The sequence below is a fragment of the Pelobates fuscus genome, chromosome 3 (genome assembly GCF_036172605.1).
Source record: "Pelobates fuscus isolate aPelFus1 chromosome 3, aPelFus1.pri, whole genome shotgun sequence".
Taxonomy (NCBI): Eukaryota; Metazoa; Chordata; class Amphibia; order Anura; family Pelobatidae; genus Pelobates; species Pelobates fuscus.
In genome coordinates this window covers 65,753,409-65,771,876 of record NC_086319.1, presented here as the reverse complement: position 1 = coordinate 65,771,876, position 18,468 = coordinate 65,753,409, and the positions used below count along the sequence as shown (strand labels likewise).

The 18,468-nt window shown below is 40.5% G+C and overlaps 1 protein-coding gene across 9 annotated transcripts in view; it reads right to left on the bottom strand.

The window, feature by feature from the left end:
* The window catches only part of PPFIA2 (PTPRF interacting protein alpha 2), a 369,600-nt gene that overhangs the window by 257,002 nt on the left and 94,130 nt on the right, over positions 1 to 18,468 (bottom strand). For 2 of the 9 annotated variants that reach the window (XM_063447139.1, XM_063447142.1), the window contains exon 1: positions 6,444 to 6,838. The exons of the other annotated variants lie outside the window; for them this stretch is intronic. In XM_063447139.1, coding sequence (XP_063303209.1) covers positions 6,444 to 6,605 — 162 coding nt within the window. In that variant the 5' untranslated portion in view covers positions 6,606 to 6,838. Of the gene's footprint in view, positions 1 to 6,443; positions 6,839 to 18,468 lie in introns of those variants that run through there. 9 annotated transcript variants of the gene reach the window in all.

The window sequence follows — 18,468 nt, the reverse complement described above, 5'->3', positions numbered from 1 at the left end:
AGTCACCAAGAAAATAATGGGTAACACACTACGCCATGAAAAACTGAAATCCTGCAGCGCCCGCAAGGTCCCCCTGCTCAAGAAAGCACATGTACAGGCCCATCTGAAGTTTGCCAGTGAACATCTGAATGATTCAGAGGAGAACTGGGTGAAAGTGTTGTGGTCAGATGAGACCAAAATCAAGCTCTTTGGCATCAACTAAACTCGCAGTGTTTGGAGGAGGAGGAATGCTGCTTATGACCCCAAGCACACCATCCCCACCATCAAACATGGAGGTGGAAACATTATGCTTTCGGGGTGTTTTTCTGCTAAGGGGACAGGACAACTGCACCGCATCAGAGGGATGATGGACGGGGCATTTGCCATCAAATCTTGCGTGAGAATCTCCTCTCTCAGCCAGGGCATTGAAGATGGGTCGTGGATGGGTATTCCAGCATGACAATGACCCAAAATACACAGCGAAGGCAACAAAGGAGTGGCTCAAGAAGAAGCACATTAAGGTCCTGGAGTGGCCTAGCCAGTCTCCAGACCTTAAACCCAAAAATCTGTGGAGGGAGCTGAAGGTTCGAGTTACAAAGAGGAGTGGGACAAAATCCCTTCTGAGATGTGTGCAAACCTGGTGGCCAACTACAAGAAACGTCTGACCTCTGTGATTGCCAACAAGGGTTTTGACACCAAGTACTAAGTTGAAGGGGTCAAATACTTATTTCACTCACTGACCTGCAAATCAATTTATAACATTTTTGACAGTCGTTTTTATGGATTTTTTTTTTTGTTATTCTGTCTCTCACTGTTGAAATACATCTACTATTAAAATTATAGACTGATCAAAACGTTTAAAATCAGCAAGGGATCAAATACTTTTTTCCCCTCACTGTACATTATTTGACTCTTCTGAGTTCTGGATTAATTGACTCACCTCGTTGATTTCCTGCGATTTCAGGCTGCATTAAACCTTTTTTAGGCTGAATGCACATATTAGAAATATTTTAATCCAGAGATTAAGTTTTATACCCCCTAAGAAAACAGCTTCTGATGTGGCAGAGTTTTGGAAAGATATTTATTAACTATTATACAAAGGAATACATTATCTGTTTACCTATGTAAGTGCAAGCACTGGATTAATTTTATTTTAATGAATGTTGCTTTTTATGCAGAAAGTTAATGAGTTATGCCCTAAGCACTAATTGCGGCTATTATAAAAACACTTACACGGAACTATATTGGCAGGATGAGTCTCAGAACAGTTCAATTACAGCTAGGTTGGCACAACTAGAATGATAAAAGTATCCCAGATGGAATTTTGAGCATACCTGTGGATAATGGAGCCTAGTCTTTGCAAACAGTTGTTAGATTATGTGGATTAATCAACCTGACTCAAACACACTCTGAATCTCTGAGGTGTACTGTTTCTTTATGTTCTTTACAGGATTCAAATAACTCAAAAGCATCACAGTAAGTAACACATCTTGGTGCCATAGGATAAGCAACACACATTTTAAAGATTAAAGATCAAATTCTATAACTGTATAGCAATGCTAGTCTTAAACAAAGGATAGAAGGTAAGACAATAGTTTGAGAGCATGTGGTTACAGATCTCTCTATCTCACATATTACATTATATTTTTATTCTTCTACAGTGTGCTTCCTTTTTCTGTTTCTGTAAGATAATTAATCACTGAGGTTCTGTAATCTATGGCTTACTAGCTGATACAAAAGACTAACTAAAAACTCTATTTTAGCGTACCACAATCTAAGTCAACTGCATTTTATGAGCTTCCTTGAAATATCATAGATGAGTGGTAAGTTATTAAATTAGATTAAGGGTCATCATCACAATTTACAGACCCCTTGTAAAAAACATACAAGATTAGTAACTAGCCACATACATATATCTAATTAGATATATACCCATAGTATTCTCCATGCATGACTTACCATACGCCATCCTAGCACACAGATACACACACACACTAGGACATATATGTCAACACACACAATACCACACATCACATCCTACCACACATATACAGACACACGTGAGCAAGCATACATACAAAGATGCACACTAGCACACAATAGATGCACACTAGAACTCATGTAGAGACATGGTAAAACTAATGCAAACATCCATTAACAGATACTAACATGCAGACAGATACTAACATTCATAAAAACAAACTAACATTAAGACACACCCATTTTAATGGTATTCTCACCTAACTTTACTCAGACTGGGAGGGAGAGGAGATCATTGCTGCCCCTAGTGTCTAGTGTTGAAAGAGCAGAAGATCACAACCTTTCCTTCTGCCCCCTCCCCCTCCCTAACTTAGCAACTAACTGGTCACATTTACTGTATAACATGATAATTGTATAGTATATTGCTCAGCATGTATAGTGTTTTGCTATGGGAGATATTAAACCTTCCAGCACATACCAATTACCTGTCATTAACACCTACATTTTGTAGCACAGAAAAAGCCATAGCTCGCTAAAGTTAGCAGCAGCCATTTTAGCAATTGCCAACTGGTTGGTTAAAGTTTGCAACATTCGTGTAAAAGAGCGCCATTTTAGTTGATATAGGTCAGGGCTGACTATGTAATTGACATAGTAGGTCTGTATAGTGTATCTTATAAGTTTATGCTCATACAAATGTGACTATAGAGAACATAATAGAGGACAGTGAGAGCAAATTGGCTCTCATTAAGTTGTGTCTAGGTACACCTGGTGCACTCATTGCACATGCCTATGGCAACTCACATTATTCTACCCAAGGGCCAAACCCTTTCAGAATATATTGCAAACCTGTCATCATTTGTAAAGGCAAAAGACGGATACATTCATATTAGAGGAAGCAGCTGGAGGTGGGTCCAGGGGGCATTGCAATCCCACAACATTTAAAGTGACTTCATGGCTAAACTTACAAGCAAGAGCATGTTATCTTATTAATGCAGATGTATTTTTAATCACATTTACTGTAATTTAACAATGGATTTTTTTTAGAGCTTTAATGCTGTAAAGCTTAGTTAAAATAACAAACATTTAAAGCTTCTGGAAAAGAGAAGAATTGGGAAAGAATGGAGCTTAAGGAGGGCCTCCTATAGAAGGTCCCATTCAAACAAAGTATCAGAGGTATCTCAAAACAAATCCTGAGTGCAGCATTCTTCACTTTATTAAAGGAACACTATAGTCACCTAAACAACTTTAGCTTAATGAAGCAGTTTTAGTGTATAGATCAGTGGTTCCCAAACTCTTTAGGTTCAAGGCGCCCTTAATATTTCAGTATTTTTCCAAGGCACCCCAAGTCAAAATTTCTAGGTTGTATATCTGTACAGTGCTGTGGCATTTACTGGCGCTATAGTGTGTTGGTGTTTGAAGGGATGCTTTTATTGTGTTTTAATACAGGGGTGTGTCTGAATGTAATGTTCACTTTTAAATGTTGTTGTACATTTGTGTGAAGTATTTGTGTTTGAGTGAAGGGGTGTGTTTGTATACTTTGTTGAGTCTGAATGCTGTTGTGTGTTTGTATGTAATATTTGTGTTAGATTGCAGTAGTGTGCTCCTTTGTTGTGCTGGTGTTTGACTGATTGGATGTATGCACATACACTACCACAGACATACATACATACATACATACATACTTACACAGATAGTCATGCACATTAACACACAGATGAGTATAAATACACCGACACATACACACATAGATACATACTGACACACATACACATACTGACATACACACATGCACTGACACACATAAACATTGATACATGCCCACACCATAACACAGATACTCACACTGACATAAAAACACACACCCTGATACACAGAGGCACACACAGACACAGATGCACACCCTGACACACACACACTCACAAACACTCATACACATACATACATTACATACACTGACACACATACAAACACTCACACACATACAAACACATACACTCACACCCATCCTCATACACACAATCATACTCACACAAGTGATTTTTTATATCACCAGCCACCCTCCTGTTAGCTTACCTTGTGTGTCTAGGAGGGTGGCTTGGAGTCCTGGTCCTGCTTCGTGCTCCTCTCCCTCCCCTCACGGTGCGGCTGCTTCCTCTCCCTCCCACGACGTCTCTCTGCATGACGCTGGGAGGAAGTGACAAGCTGTCACTTCCTCCCAGCCGGCCAACATTACAGGTGTCCAGTCGCGGTCTTAAAGGACCCCGGCACTCGACCGGGACCCTGTTCAGCAGTAATGTTTCCCCGGTGCTATAATCAAAGCATCAGGGAAACATTCCACGGCACCCCAGGGGCGCCACGGCACACAGTTTGGGAACTGCTGCATGCCTTTCTGTCCTGGCACAGACAAAGCATACCATGTTAATTAACTATCACTACAGTGCAGTAAGTTCTGCAAATACTTGCCTATAGTCACCAAAACAATTTAAGCTTAAGGAAGTAGTTTAAGTGCATATATCATGCCTCCCAGGTTTCACTGCTCAATTCACTGCCATTTAGGAGTTAAATCACTTTGTTTCTGTTTATGCAGCCCTTGCCACGCCTCCCCGGCTCTGATTGACACAGCCTGCATGAAAGAAAACTAGTTTCACTTTCAATCAGATGTGATTTACCTTAAACAATTGTATCTCTGTAAATTGGACTTTAATCACATACAGGAGACTCTTGCAGGGTCTAGCAAGCTAATAATATAGGGGCGGATAAGAAAATCTAAATTAAATAGAACTTGCTATAAAGGAAGGATAAACATTAGATGACTCTTTACAGGAAGTGTTTAGGAAGGCTGTTCAAGTCACATGCAGGGAGGTGTGACTAGGGTTAATAAACAAAGTGATTTAACTCCTAAATGGCAGATAATTGAGCATTGAGACTGCAGAGGCATGATTTATACACCCAAACTGTTTCATTAAGCTAAAGTTGTTTTGCTAAATATAGTGTCCCTTTAAGCAATTCTACAAAACACAGACACAAGGGAGGCATCCAAAGTCAAGTATGATGCTAAAACTGTGGGTATCGACAAAACAAGAACATTTGCATATGCAAACAACACAGCATCATTTGTAGCTGTTAGAAGCTTTGGTGCTTTGAGTCATCCAATCCCTTTTGTGCACAGAACAAGAACCTGTTTTAATGTGTCAGAAAGCTAACCATGTCAGGCAACGTTAAGTTGATCTCTTGATGGTGAACACGTTGTGTCCATTTTTGCCAGCTGGCTACAAAGTAAGAATCAAGGCATATGGACAACATGGCTGGCATATCAATTCAGGACCAAACCATGGTATACTTAATACATGACTGCACAAACATATATTATTGAACACAAGACATTACTAACATGAATTATCAGTCGAAATAGAAATGGATTAATTCTGAAATCAAGTCGTAGAATAAATATTCTAGAATGCAAGTCGTTAATTTTTCAAGAAGTGTTAACATATTTTATCAAGTGAGAAACGTGTACAGACAGTGTTTCCTGATCTGGAGAAGTAAAACATGTTATTTGATTTTTTTTTTCTATTTATGGTTTTTGAATGCTATGCAAAGCTTTAAGAAGAATTTACTAAATGTATTATGCTAGGGCACAACGTGAAACAAAAATTGCCATTGTGATAAGCCTATCATAGCTATGCATAAAAGATTTAAATTTAAAAAAAAACAAACAAAAAATGCTCCATGTGATTTTGCTTTAACATTCGAGCTTGACTGGTGTTACAAATTGAGTGCTATTATAGAATTTTGCAAGGTTACACAGTATGTAGGAAAATGACCATGTTGCATTGAAGTAAACTGTGATAATCTCTCTCTGGGAGGTTTAACCCCTTAAGGACCAAACTTCTGGAATAAAAGGGAATCGTGACATGTCACACATGTCATGTGTCCTTAAGGGGTTAATGTTAACTTGTTGAACCTTGTTTATCTTTATTCTTGAATATATCTCCTGCAGAGAGCAGAGGCCACACAGAGAGGGGTTTTAGAGAATCATAGGAAGACTACAGCATTTTTTTTTATTTGCCTAAGGTATCTACAGTTAGATAACTGTCACATACAATGTATCTATATTATTATTTTTTATTATTTTATTATTTATATAGCGCCAGCAAATTCCGTAGCGATGTACAATGGATTCAATGGTTCTCTCGAATCAAGACCAATTCACATAAAATCAATTACATTTAATTTTTAATTACTAGAAAGAAATTTGTCACCGCAAACACGGTTTCTGACAGAGGTGTAAATCAGAAAAACGAAATCTAAACGTGTATTTAAAAAACAAACAAAAAAAAAACTGATCCTCAACACATACGTATATTTAAAAATAGATCTCTGGATTGTGTGACAAAAATAGAGCAAATTCTACATATTCTACAGTAAATGCCGTGATTTTGCCTCAAGTTTAGTACAAAGGCAGTTGTGTGAATCTCACATACCTGAATCGTGTAATACCTGGTCCCATTGGGAGGATGCACTTTTGGAGAGGCATTCACTGTGTTCATATCCGAGAAAATCATTTCTGATCTGACATCCAATACAATCCACAAAATGATACAGTTGCAGGCAAGTGACTTAAGCTTCTTTATAAATCCTTTCATGCATTACGGAAGGCTAGAATACAAAATAAAATCTGCCCCATCCTCTTTATATTTACAGCAAAAGCATGAGAGATCTTTCAACCCCAGCATATCTGAGCTGGAATGGTAGGTCATTAGTCACCGACTTCACCTCATTTTAAGCTCACAGGGCATGTAAAGGCAGTACAATGAAAAACCATAGCAAACCAGTAAGTGAAAAAAAGAAAAGAGCCAAACCATGCATGAGGCTTGTACTGAATCTGGCATTGCTTTGGACCTGCCCATCTGTTCACAGTTATAATCACCTCCCATCTACCACAGTCTAGCAAAGTGATTATGCTAAGCATCCGAGCTAACCAATAACACAGAGCTTCATTTAAAGCATGTGTGCTCAGTGTAATGCAGGGGGACCTCTTCTGACAGCCTTGAAGTGTGCTCGTACAAACTGTTTAAAGAGCTACTCTACTTCAATTCCAATCAACCATCAATTACTGCAACCCTTGCGTACAACAACATAGCTGTGTGGAGTCGTACTGGAGGCTGACGTTGTCTGGGGTTTATCATTCCTATTTAACCCTTCGAAAACCTGGCCATGTAAGCGATACACAGCTTGTTCACTAATGGTAACTGCGAAAAGAGTGTCTCTTGGCTAAAGAACGGAGAGCAGGCAGATCCTAACCTGCTACAAAATAATAATAAAAAATAATAACTGTAATAATGAACAGAGCACAAAAGAGAACAGTCGCAATAATCTAAGCTATATTTTTTTTATTTGCGCTTCAACTGACAAAAGTGCAGTAATATGAGTTATCTTCGACATTGTAATCAATAGCGCATTGAAAATGTGCCTAGAAAATATGGGATCAGTCAACATACTAAAATGTGCCTTTTATTATGAATATAATTCAAAGTTTACTATTAACTCACTATTTTGTTAATTCATATTATTATTTATAAAGCACCAACAAGTTCTGTAGCGCTGTACAATAGTTGGACTAACGGAAATGTATTTGCAACAAGACAAACTGAATGCACAGGAACAGAGGGGGTGAGGGCCCTGCTCAACCGAGCTTACATTCTAGAGTGAGTGGGGTAAAATTACTAAATGATTACTGATGCTAAATGCAAAAATGTAGCAACTAGAGTATTTGTTAATATCATTTTTTTTTGTTATGCTCTTGATTAGTACATACCTACTTTTTTCCACAATCTGCTAACTAACTAAACCTTAGCTACAAGTCGTGTTTTAGATTTTTAATTTTTAATTATTGTTATTATTTATTTAAATTATATTGCATGACTTTCTGTCCTGGCACAGACAGAGCATACCATGTAAATTAACCATCACTACAGTGCAGTAAGTGCTGCAGATACTTGCCTATAGTCACCAAAACAACTTCAGCTTAATGAAGTAGTTTAAGTGTATAGATCATGCCTCTGAAGTCTCACTGCTCAGTTCTCTGCCATTTAGGAGTTAAATTACTTTTGTTTCCCTCCCCTGGTTGTGACTGACACAGCCTGCATGAACCAAAATTGGTTTCACTTTTAATCAGATCTTACATACTTTAAAAGTTTTTATCTCCTGCTCTAAAACATTGAACTTTAATCACACACAGAAGGCTCATGCAGTGTCTAGCAAACTATTAACAGAGCAGGAGATGAAAAAATCTAAAATAAACAGAATATGCAATAAAGGAAGTGTAAACATTAGATGACTCTTTACAGGAAGTATTTAGGAAAGCTGTGCAAGTCAGATGCAGGAAGGTGTGCCTGGTCTGCATAAACAATGTGATGTAACCTAAATGGCAGAGACCTGAGCAGTAAGACTGCAGGGGTGTGATCAATACACCAAAACTGCTTCATTAAGCCAATGTTGTTTTGGGGACTATAGTGTCCCTTTAAGCATATAATTTTATGCAAACATTTAAATAGTGCACGTATAATGTATTACGCACAAATTTAATAGAGGATTAAAATAGCAGGGGAAAAAAACACATATACTATACATAGCTATACAGGCTCTGTGGTTAATATAATTTTGTTTCCATCCCACACCTGCCATAAATGTTTTTTTTTTTTTTTCAATGTATGATTTTTATTGAAGAATTTTTCATATAAATAATACTAATGGGGGGGGGGGGGATACAGAAAGGAAAAAAGGGGGGGGGGAGGGGGGGGGGTAACAAATGTAGCAAAATACACACAGTGGAGCACATTGTTCTCAAATCACGAATATACAGATATTCAGATATACAGATAAGGGTAGGGAAGAGGCATACCAGCGATCACAGTCCCACTATGACACCGTAATAGCATATTTCGACAACAGTGGAACGGCATTATACATTGTGCATTGTACCTCGCTCTTTTACGGCTCGCTTTAAGGAAGACTTGCAAGTGGTTCACAATCAGGTAAGAGCGTCACGATATTGGCGTAAATTTTGTGTGTGGAATCGATTTATATAAGGAATAAGGAGTACAAAACTCTCACAGAGTGAAGGAGTGAGTGAAACTACACAGTAGTCGTGTAGGGCAACTTGGTGAACATAAAGATTTACAAATTTACAAAATTACAAAATTACAAAATCTTTTTTACCGTGTAGGGGATTTAATCAGCAACATGCAACCTTTGTACCTCTTCCCAATTTTGCCATAGAGCATGGAATTTTGACATGTCTCCTCTCTTAGCCCATTCTTTTTCATACATGTATGTAGTGTTGACTCTGGCAATAACCTCTTGTAATGTTGGACAAGCTGTGCCTTTCCAGCGGGTTGCAATGCAAATCTTTGCTGTAGTGAGAATGTTTAGCACCGCGGCTCGTGAGGGGAGCAGTTCTAGATCTGGTATCAAATGGAGAAGGTAAAGTATTGGAGAGAGTGGTAATAACTGGCCACTTACTGATCTTATGAGGTTTTGGATTTGAGTCCAGTAATTGGTAAGCATAGTGCAGTCCCAGAAAACATGTGGGAGCGTACCTTTTTGAAGGTTGCACCTCCAACAGAGGGGAGAAGCATTTGGAAAAATATTGCTGAGTCTATCTGGTGTTAAATACCATCTCATTACCACTTTGAGGTACGCTTCCCAATGAGTGACGCATTTTGATGATTGTTTGGTGTACCTGACTGCTTTGTCCCAATCAGAGCTCTGGGTATCTATACTCAGATCTCTTTCCCAGCGAAGTCTGTATGATAATTTGTCATTCGTCTTAGCCAGTGATAACTGTAGATAGCAGAGGGAGAGGGATTTCAAGGATGTTAGGTTCGCCTTGCAAGTATAACCTATGCGCCCCACTATGCTTAACGTAGAGGGGTCGATATATTCAATCTCTCTGGATTGCAATAGGTGTTTCACCCTTAAGTATAAAAACAGATCTCGTGGCGTAAGCGTGAATGTACATTGAAGATCTGGAAATGGGATCAGGCCTGTGCGTGCATATAACAGATGCACATGGGTTATACCCTTTGCCACCCAATTGTGCACCGGTAGGTTTGGTGAAATAACTGAAAGGGCTTGTAGTGGCGCTACATATAGTAATTCCTTTTGAGGGCATAGTAATGAACTCTCCAGTATCCATGATTTCAATAAAAACCTTGTGGTCGTCAGCATGGATGGTGATACTGGGAGGACTCTAGACCAAAGGTTATCGGATATAGACCGAGTGTCCCCACACATAGCCTCCAATTCCAACCATACTGGTTTGGATCTATTAGTGATGATATCTAGGCCTTGAGCTAGAATTGTTGCCCTATAGTAGTTTTTAATGTTTGGGAGGTTAAGGCCACCTTTATTGAAAGGAATCCAGAGTGACTGGGCCGCTATCCTCGGTGGCTTTCTTTTCCAAACGTGTGCGTTTATTGCAATTTGGAATCTGTTTAAAAGAGCATTTGGTAGGGCGATCGGTAATGTTCTAAAAAGGTACAATATGTTGGGCATTACCATCATTTTAATGGAATTGATCCTGCCTATCCAAGATGTATGTGCCAATTCCCAAGAATTTGTTTGTTTTAAAATCCCAGCTAGTACTGTTTCGTGATTTTCTCGAATAATTTGTGTTTGGGAACATGCAATTTTTACTCCCAAATATAAAATTGATGTTTTGCGCCATTCAAAGGGGTATTTATCTGTTAGGGTAGGGATGATCCCCTGGTCCAGATGGACAGGAAGTATTTGTGTTTTTTTTATATTGTTCTTATAATAAGAAACATTGCCGTATTCATGCAAGGTGTCTATAAGGTGGGGGATAGATTGTTCCGGTGTTTGAAGGAACAGCATAACGTCATCAGCGAAAAGTGCAATTTTCTTTTCGCCGTCTGGCGTTTGTAGACCTGGAAGTAAAGGGTTTTTTTGTATTGTTTTTACCAATGGCTCTAAACATAAAATGAAAATAAGGGGAGATAATGGACAGCCTTGCCTGGTGCCATTTGTTATGGTGAAGTTGCGTGAAGTGAACCCTGTATTAAATACCTTAGCCGATGGCGATGAGTATAAGGCCAAAATGCTATTTATAAAGGGTCGGGAGATATTAAACGCTGATAGCGAGCTAGTCATATAGTTCCAGTTAAGGCGGTCAAATGCCTTTTCCGCATCCAACGCCATGAGGACTCCTTGTTGTTTATGTTTAAAAGCCCATTCCAATAAATCCATGCAGTATCTAGTATTATCACCAACTTGCCGTCCAGGCACAAAGCCCGCTTGTTCCTCCGATACCAGAGTAGTTAAAAGGGGTTTTAGTCTATTGGCTAACAATTTTGCATACAATTTTACATCGGCGTTCAGTAATGATATCGGCCGCAGATTGCTGCAACTTGTAGGTGCTTTGTTCGGTTTAGGTAAGGTTATGATATAGGCTTCTAGCATTTCCCCCGGAAACTTCCCGGTTAGTCTAACTTTGTTGAACAACCTTGTAAGATGAGGAGTAATTTGATCATTTAATTTGATGTAATAATAATTCGATAGCCCATCAGGGCCTGGGGCCTTGTGTTTGGGGAGTGCTCGAATTGCTTCTTTAACCTCATTTTCTGTGAATGGAGCATTTAGTTGCTCGTTGTGGAGTGTCGTAAGTTGTGGGAGGTCTATTTTTGATAGATAACTGTCTATTTCTAATTGAGAGGGTATGTGTGTGTCTCCTTGTGATTTTAGGTTGTATAGACCTTCGTAATAGTAGGATAGTTCATCTACTATATCGTTGGGATTGTAGATCCTGGTGTCGGATTTGGAGATCAGGTACGGGATTTTTGTTTGGAGGTATCTAGATTTCAATTTGCTTGCTAACAATTTGCCCGCTTTGTTACCCATATGGTAATAATGTTGGTTAAGCCTCCGAGCATATGTTGTAAATGCCTGTGTGTTTAGATGTTGGAGGGCTGTGCGGGTGCTAGTAATCTGTTTGGATAGAGCTTTTGAGGGGGATGCTTTATTCAACGTCTCTAGTGATGATAGTTTTTGGGTCAGGGTGGCAAGTTCCTTGTTAAAATGGGATTTAATAGAAGAGCCCAATTGGACAAAAACCCCTCTAATAACCGCCTTATGTGCTAGCCACTGCGTTTCTATGGAGGTGTCGTCAGTGTTGTTGATCGTAAAATATTCCTCCAAAGCCGACTGTACTTTTTGTAAATGTGCAGGGCCGTCTAGTATGGATTCATTTAGTCTCCATTTGCCTCTGCCTTTAGCGGGGTATGGAACTGCAATAGTGGTAACAATTGGGGCGTGATCGGACCATGTTCGTGGTTCAATCGATTGGCTAATTAAATGCGGCAACGTGAGTTTGTCTATCAAGCACATATCAATTCGTGTATATGTGGTGTGGACATGTGAGAAATATGTGAAATCTTTAGCTGTGGGATAGAGATTTCTCCAGGAATCGTATAGGTCGTGTGAGTGTATGAGTTGGGAAAAAAGCTTGCTTGTTTGCTTAGAGATTTTATTTGGCCGTTTATTGTGTATGCGTTTTACATCTAAGAGCGGATCTAATGTGCAATTAAAGTCTCCACAGATTATTACGTGGCCTTTGCGCATTCGGAGTATTCTTTTAACGGCTTTAGATAGGAAGGAGATTTGGGCTACGTTAGGTGTATACAAGGAGGCAACAGTTATTAGTAAGCCATTTAATTCACCTACTAATATTAGCAGTCTGCCCGCTTGGTCTGCATATTGGGCATGTAAAGTGAAGCTCCAGTCGGAGTGGAAGAATATAGCAACACCTTTCGTTTTATTGTCTGCATGTGCGTGGAATCCCGTGGGGTATCTTGGGGAACGGAGCGTGGGTGGGTTGTTCTTAGAGAGATGGGTCTCTTGAAGACATACTATTGCCGCATTGGAGGCATTCATGTCTCTCAGAACTTGGCGCCTTTTATAGGGGCTATTAAGCCCTTTGACATTGAGGGAAAAAATTTTCATGACGCTGTTAGTCATTTGCATAGAGTAAATACTTGCATTGGGAGTTGCTATTCGTATTTGAGTTTAAGAGTATGGATTGGTGTAGCCCTGATGATAGCTTACCAACATTCGCGTAGAATGTGTGTCCTATAGTAGTTAAGGCTAGGTTCTGTGGAGGTGATTCATTTGGACTGATACAATGTGGTACTGGGTGTGGGAGTACAGTGAGCAGGATATGAGGGGAGGTGGTGGATGAAGGAGGGGGTAGGTATAGTGGAAAGAAACCAAAGTATGTACAAACCGCTCCCTCACGGGGGAGACACAAAAAGGTCATGTAGAGAGCACACCGAGTGCACTCAAGGGGTGACCTGAAATAGAGGGGGGGAGGGGTAAGAGCGTTCCCGTCGACCTGACAGAAAGTGGTTTGAGTGCCATTTGAATAAAGGACAACTGATAAGAGAAATAAAGTATAACAGTACAACTTACTGAACAAAATGATAAATATGAACCTTATTAGTAAGGACTAACCGCGGTCCTTGTCTTTAACCGAGTGGTAGTTGGATTCTCTCAGCATATTAGTATATCGCGTGTGTGTTACATGGGATTGTGTGCCAGGTAAATACTATGGCTTTATGAAGGGTGTATGAAAGGGTAGCAGAGTGTAGTACCAGGTGAGGAGCATGCTGAGTGGAGTTGTGCACGTCTTTTATATCTGGCAATAAAGTAAGCATAATACGCCTATTGTTGGTCAAGAGTGTGAGGCTCCGTGTTGAAAGTGCTGTATGCATGCTCGAGGAGCTATAATCCATAACCTATCCCTTGAGCTCCGGGTATGTACGTGGTTACCAAGATCGAATTTATATGTGACACCAAACATCTGCGCCAGTTAGGGCCGGGAAGAATCCCCTGTCGCTGCATGTGGTAAACATGCCGCAAGAGGGACTATACCCGGCCGCTGGGACATTCGTATAAAACATAGGAACTAACAGTCTACCACTCGCCACATAATTCCTAATAACAGTGCTTACAGTCATAACTTTAGGTCTCTGGATATGAGACTGACTTCATGGAGCTAATTAGCATGTCGCAGTATAGTCTAGCGGTGTTGACACTGACTATCGGGAAGAATCCCCGGTTACTGCACGTGGTTACATGCCGCAAGAGGGATTAAACCCGACCTATAGAAAGTATGTGAGAGCAACTTGTCTGTGTGCCCTATTACATGCTATGGTACGTTTGCTTATAGCATAAAAAATTAACAGTCTAACATGCATATGACCTGTTTCATTTGTTCGAGTTCATACCCATACCGCCAACACGGTCAAGACGTGGATTAGATGCGAGAGTCTATTTTTTCTTATTTTGCGTGCCGGCCATCTGCCAATCCGCCGATACTTTCTTGGGAGAAGTCGCGGCGGTGATTTCATGATGGTCGGTTTCGTTGTGCCAAAGTCCCCATTCTTTCAGTAGTTTCATACCATCTTCGGGTTCAGCAATCACTCGAGTCTTGCCTTGGCGCCATACGAGTAACTTGGTCGGATATCCCCATTTATAGGCCACGTTATTGTTGCGCAGAGTCTTGGTGATGGTGATAAATTATTTTCTTCGTGCCATAGTGGTCGCTGAGAGATCCGCGAATAAAGCTATTTTAGCATGCGGTTCTGGAAGTGTAGGGGATTTTCTTGCAGCAGACAGCAGTGCCTCTTTGTGGACGTAGTAGTGAAACTTGACAATCGTGTCTCTAGGGTTGTCGCTGGTTAGTCGGGCCGGCCTGGGGAGTCTATGCATTCTGTCATATGCCCATGCAGAATCAGGCACATCAGGGACTAGCGCTTTGCAGATGGACAGAATGTAGGCTGGGAGGGCGTCGTTAGAGACATCTTCAGGGATCCCCCTGAAGCGGATATTCTGTCGTCTTGATCTGTCCTCTAAATCCGCCAGCTTTAGTTTCAGGGTGGTATTTTCTTCTGCTAAGCTTTGAAGTTTGTCTACTACTTCATTGTGAGCAGAGCACAGTTCCGCCGACTTCTTTTCAAGATGATTTCTGAAAAGAATACTTGCTATTTCTCTCCTTAAGTCCCCGTCAATGCGTTGGAAATCTGCTTTTATCGTGGCTCTTAGGTTTTGTAGCATTCTATGGAGGCTTTTTTCCGTTACAACGGAGTCGGAGTATTTAGAGGATACCGATTCTGGATCAGATAGGCCGTCGGAAAAGTTTTCTGCCTCCTCGTCGCCATCTTGGATCGTTTTCCGGCGGTCTTTTTTCCTCGATTTCATCGAGTCTTGTAGCTTCATTTGCTTGGACGGTGACATAGTTCAGCTCCTCGTTGGTCAGGGAATGTAAAAATCGATGTTTCTCTGAGTTTGAGATAAAATATTGCTTTTATTGTAGCTAGTCAGGTCAAGCAGCCGACGGAGCTCTTAGCCCATGCGACCAGCCGCACCGGAAGCCAGACACGCCCCCCGCCATAAATGTTTTTATTTAGCGAGTTGGCTGGGCTTGTGGGTTCAGCTGGTCTATAAATGACAAGAATAATGTATTTAGAGATTCTGCATGAGTTATTTGGCCTTTCATTTTTACGTGCTTTTGGGTGATATAGCTGATAATGGACTTAGTACTTAGGGAACTTGCACTCTGCAAAGTGTGCTTATATAAAACATATGTCTACACATATCTGAAATTATAGAAAATGATTGGATACGCTTACAGATTTTATGACCATTACTCAACACTTTCCACAATTTGTCTACAATCACTGTTTAAGTCTACAGAAGTGATGTCAAACCTTGACACTGAAAAATTGGTTTTATCCACCTGGTCATCATGTGAACTGCAGTCCTCAAACATCATGCACACATTTCTGTTGTGTGATCATGAAATTGACCTTGGATATATTTGTACATACATTGTCTAGGTCTTCAGAGGTACCTGCTGTGTTAATAAAATATAGCTTCAATATAGCAAATTGGAACCCCATTGCCACTGGGGTAAACAACACTTTGCTTAGAGATTTATAGAAAATGAATCACCCAGTGGTCAGAAACTAGCATTGGGTGTTAAAGCACAGTAACACCGTTGTTTTTTCCTTATTTAATTCTTTATTTGTCAAGTTTCTGTAAGTTCTAAAAAGTAAAAATATGAAACCAAATGTCAATAAAGGGAAATAATTGGGAAAACATAAATGTTAGTTGGGAAGTAGATTAATTAAAGTGTGAAAATAAAAGAGAACAATTGATAGGGTATGAGGGGATCAGGTAGGATGGGTTGAATTTCACAGCTCCAAGATGTATATGTGTGTCAATGCCCGGGTGTTGTAAGGAGCTGTGTTGCTTCTATGGCCCTTAAGAGTGAGATCCCTCCCAGAGACCAACACAGTATGCAATTAAAAAGGTGAGACAGGCAGAGCTAAGAAACTGAGAGGTACACTTAAGTGAGTTTGGCCTTGAGTACAAATAGCAACCATGTTTAGGCAATAAACACGCTGTGGCAAATGTGTTAGACTTGCATATGGTTATAAGAGCGTCCGAGTGAGCGTCTGCTCAGCCGATTACAGCCATTGGTTTGGCGTGGGTCCGCTTTGATTTTGCTCTCCACAGGCATTGCAGCCCCTGCATGGCAATCGGGGAGGTGCTGAGGGTCAGGCTGCAAAGCTGGAGCGGTGCTTCATGTCGGGACCCGTCCTCTTGAGTAGACACGAGGGTCGGTGTGTGAGGGCTGCCCACCTTCGTTTGCTTCAGTCTTGCATGTGTCGGTTTGATGTGTCCCCGGCTCCTCCGCTCATCCAGGATCGGTGCCTGTGCTCCATGTTGGTCCGCGTGTGGTAAGTGCAGGGCTGGGGATTTATGTTGCTTCTATATAGGAGACTTCCCCAGGTTTCAAGCCAGCCCGTGTCAGCTATCTTCATGTGAGGAGGGAGCGTCGGTCTTCCCCCCAGCATGGGCAACATGACACGCGGTCTCTGCCATTTTAGATGCGGCTCCTGAGCTTTGGGTTGCCCTGGTTGTAATAGGGGCCTTGGGGTGCAGACCGGGAGATCATCCCCGCCGGTCCAGGAGGGGGGGGGGGGGGGGAGCCAGGTCAGACTCCTGCCCTGAGTATAGGGGGGTGCTCTCTGCACCACTATGCCGCCTGTCACCTGGGGAAGATTACAACCCTGTGTTAGAATGCCACTGCTCCCACCCATAGCCATGTTCTCTAGTTCGCCTTCCAATTGAATCCCTCTTCATATTCATACGTGTCCCTTCCTCTCCTTTCTCATACCTCCTGATCCTGTCTCCCTTCCATGATATTGTGTACAAGCATTTATCAGTCACATATGTTACACCTTACTCTTTCATCCTTTGTTAATCCATTCCCATATACTGATGGTCCTTCCTTCTTCCCAGGGATGGTCCTTCTTTTACCATTTGTGCTTGCCTTCTCCTCTCTTCCTACTCTTCCTCTGGCATGCTTTCCTTATCAAATACTGGAAAATAGGTGAAGAAAGAATAGGTCTTGACATCTGCCTTCCATGCTACACAATGCATAACAGGAAACTTTTAACCCTCACTTATGATTCAAAGCACTGCTCTTGGAAGAGGTTTACAGAGTATAGGTGGTCCGTCTTCTTCATACCTTAGGGCTGTACAGAGCTGTTGCCATGGCAATCAGCACAGGTAGGGGGATATATTTGGCCCTGTTGTGACTCCCAGAACTACAAGCATGAGCCCCCAAGTCTCATCAAAGAGAAATCCAGTTCTAAGTGTATTTTACTATTTGAAGCTACCTAGCTATCTGTGTTGTGATGTGATATGACATGGCACAATCAAGCCTCATTCTGTCTAAGTGTTCCAAATCAAAGTCAAGTCGTGCAGGAAGATAATGGAGAGAGATAAAAATAAGAATTTGTTACACGTCTGCCAGACTGATGAGCAGAATTCTCACCTGGATTGTTGCTATTAAGGTGCTAAAAGCATATTTTTTGATAAGCATTCATTTTTCAATCACTAGCTATATTTGCATAAAACATTACCACCATTGCAAAACGATCAACACTCTTATAAACACTAAATTCTAAAAACAAATAAATCCATTATTTTCAGAAATGACAGAAATAACAGACGGTTATGATTGACTGAGATTGCAAAAAAAAAAAAAATATATATATATATATATATATATATATAACAAATGTAGAAAGCCCTTGCACTCACGCTTTAGTGAATTGATTACCGGGTGCTTGAAATCCAGGAAAATTCAAATATATTCAGATAGTGACTCTAAGTGCTGATCACTATCTGAATATATATATATGTATATATATATATATATATATATATATATATATATATATATATATATATATACACACACACACTTTTTTTTTTTTTTTAAATCTCCGTCTGATTGTAAAAATCCAAATTTGTATTAACCAAAATTGTGTAGAGGTGTCAAGGACTTGGCAAATCATGCCACTGGTCTTTACATCTGGAATAAATGTCTTAATTTTATTCCCTGCCTTCCAATCC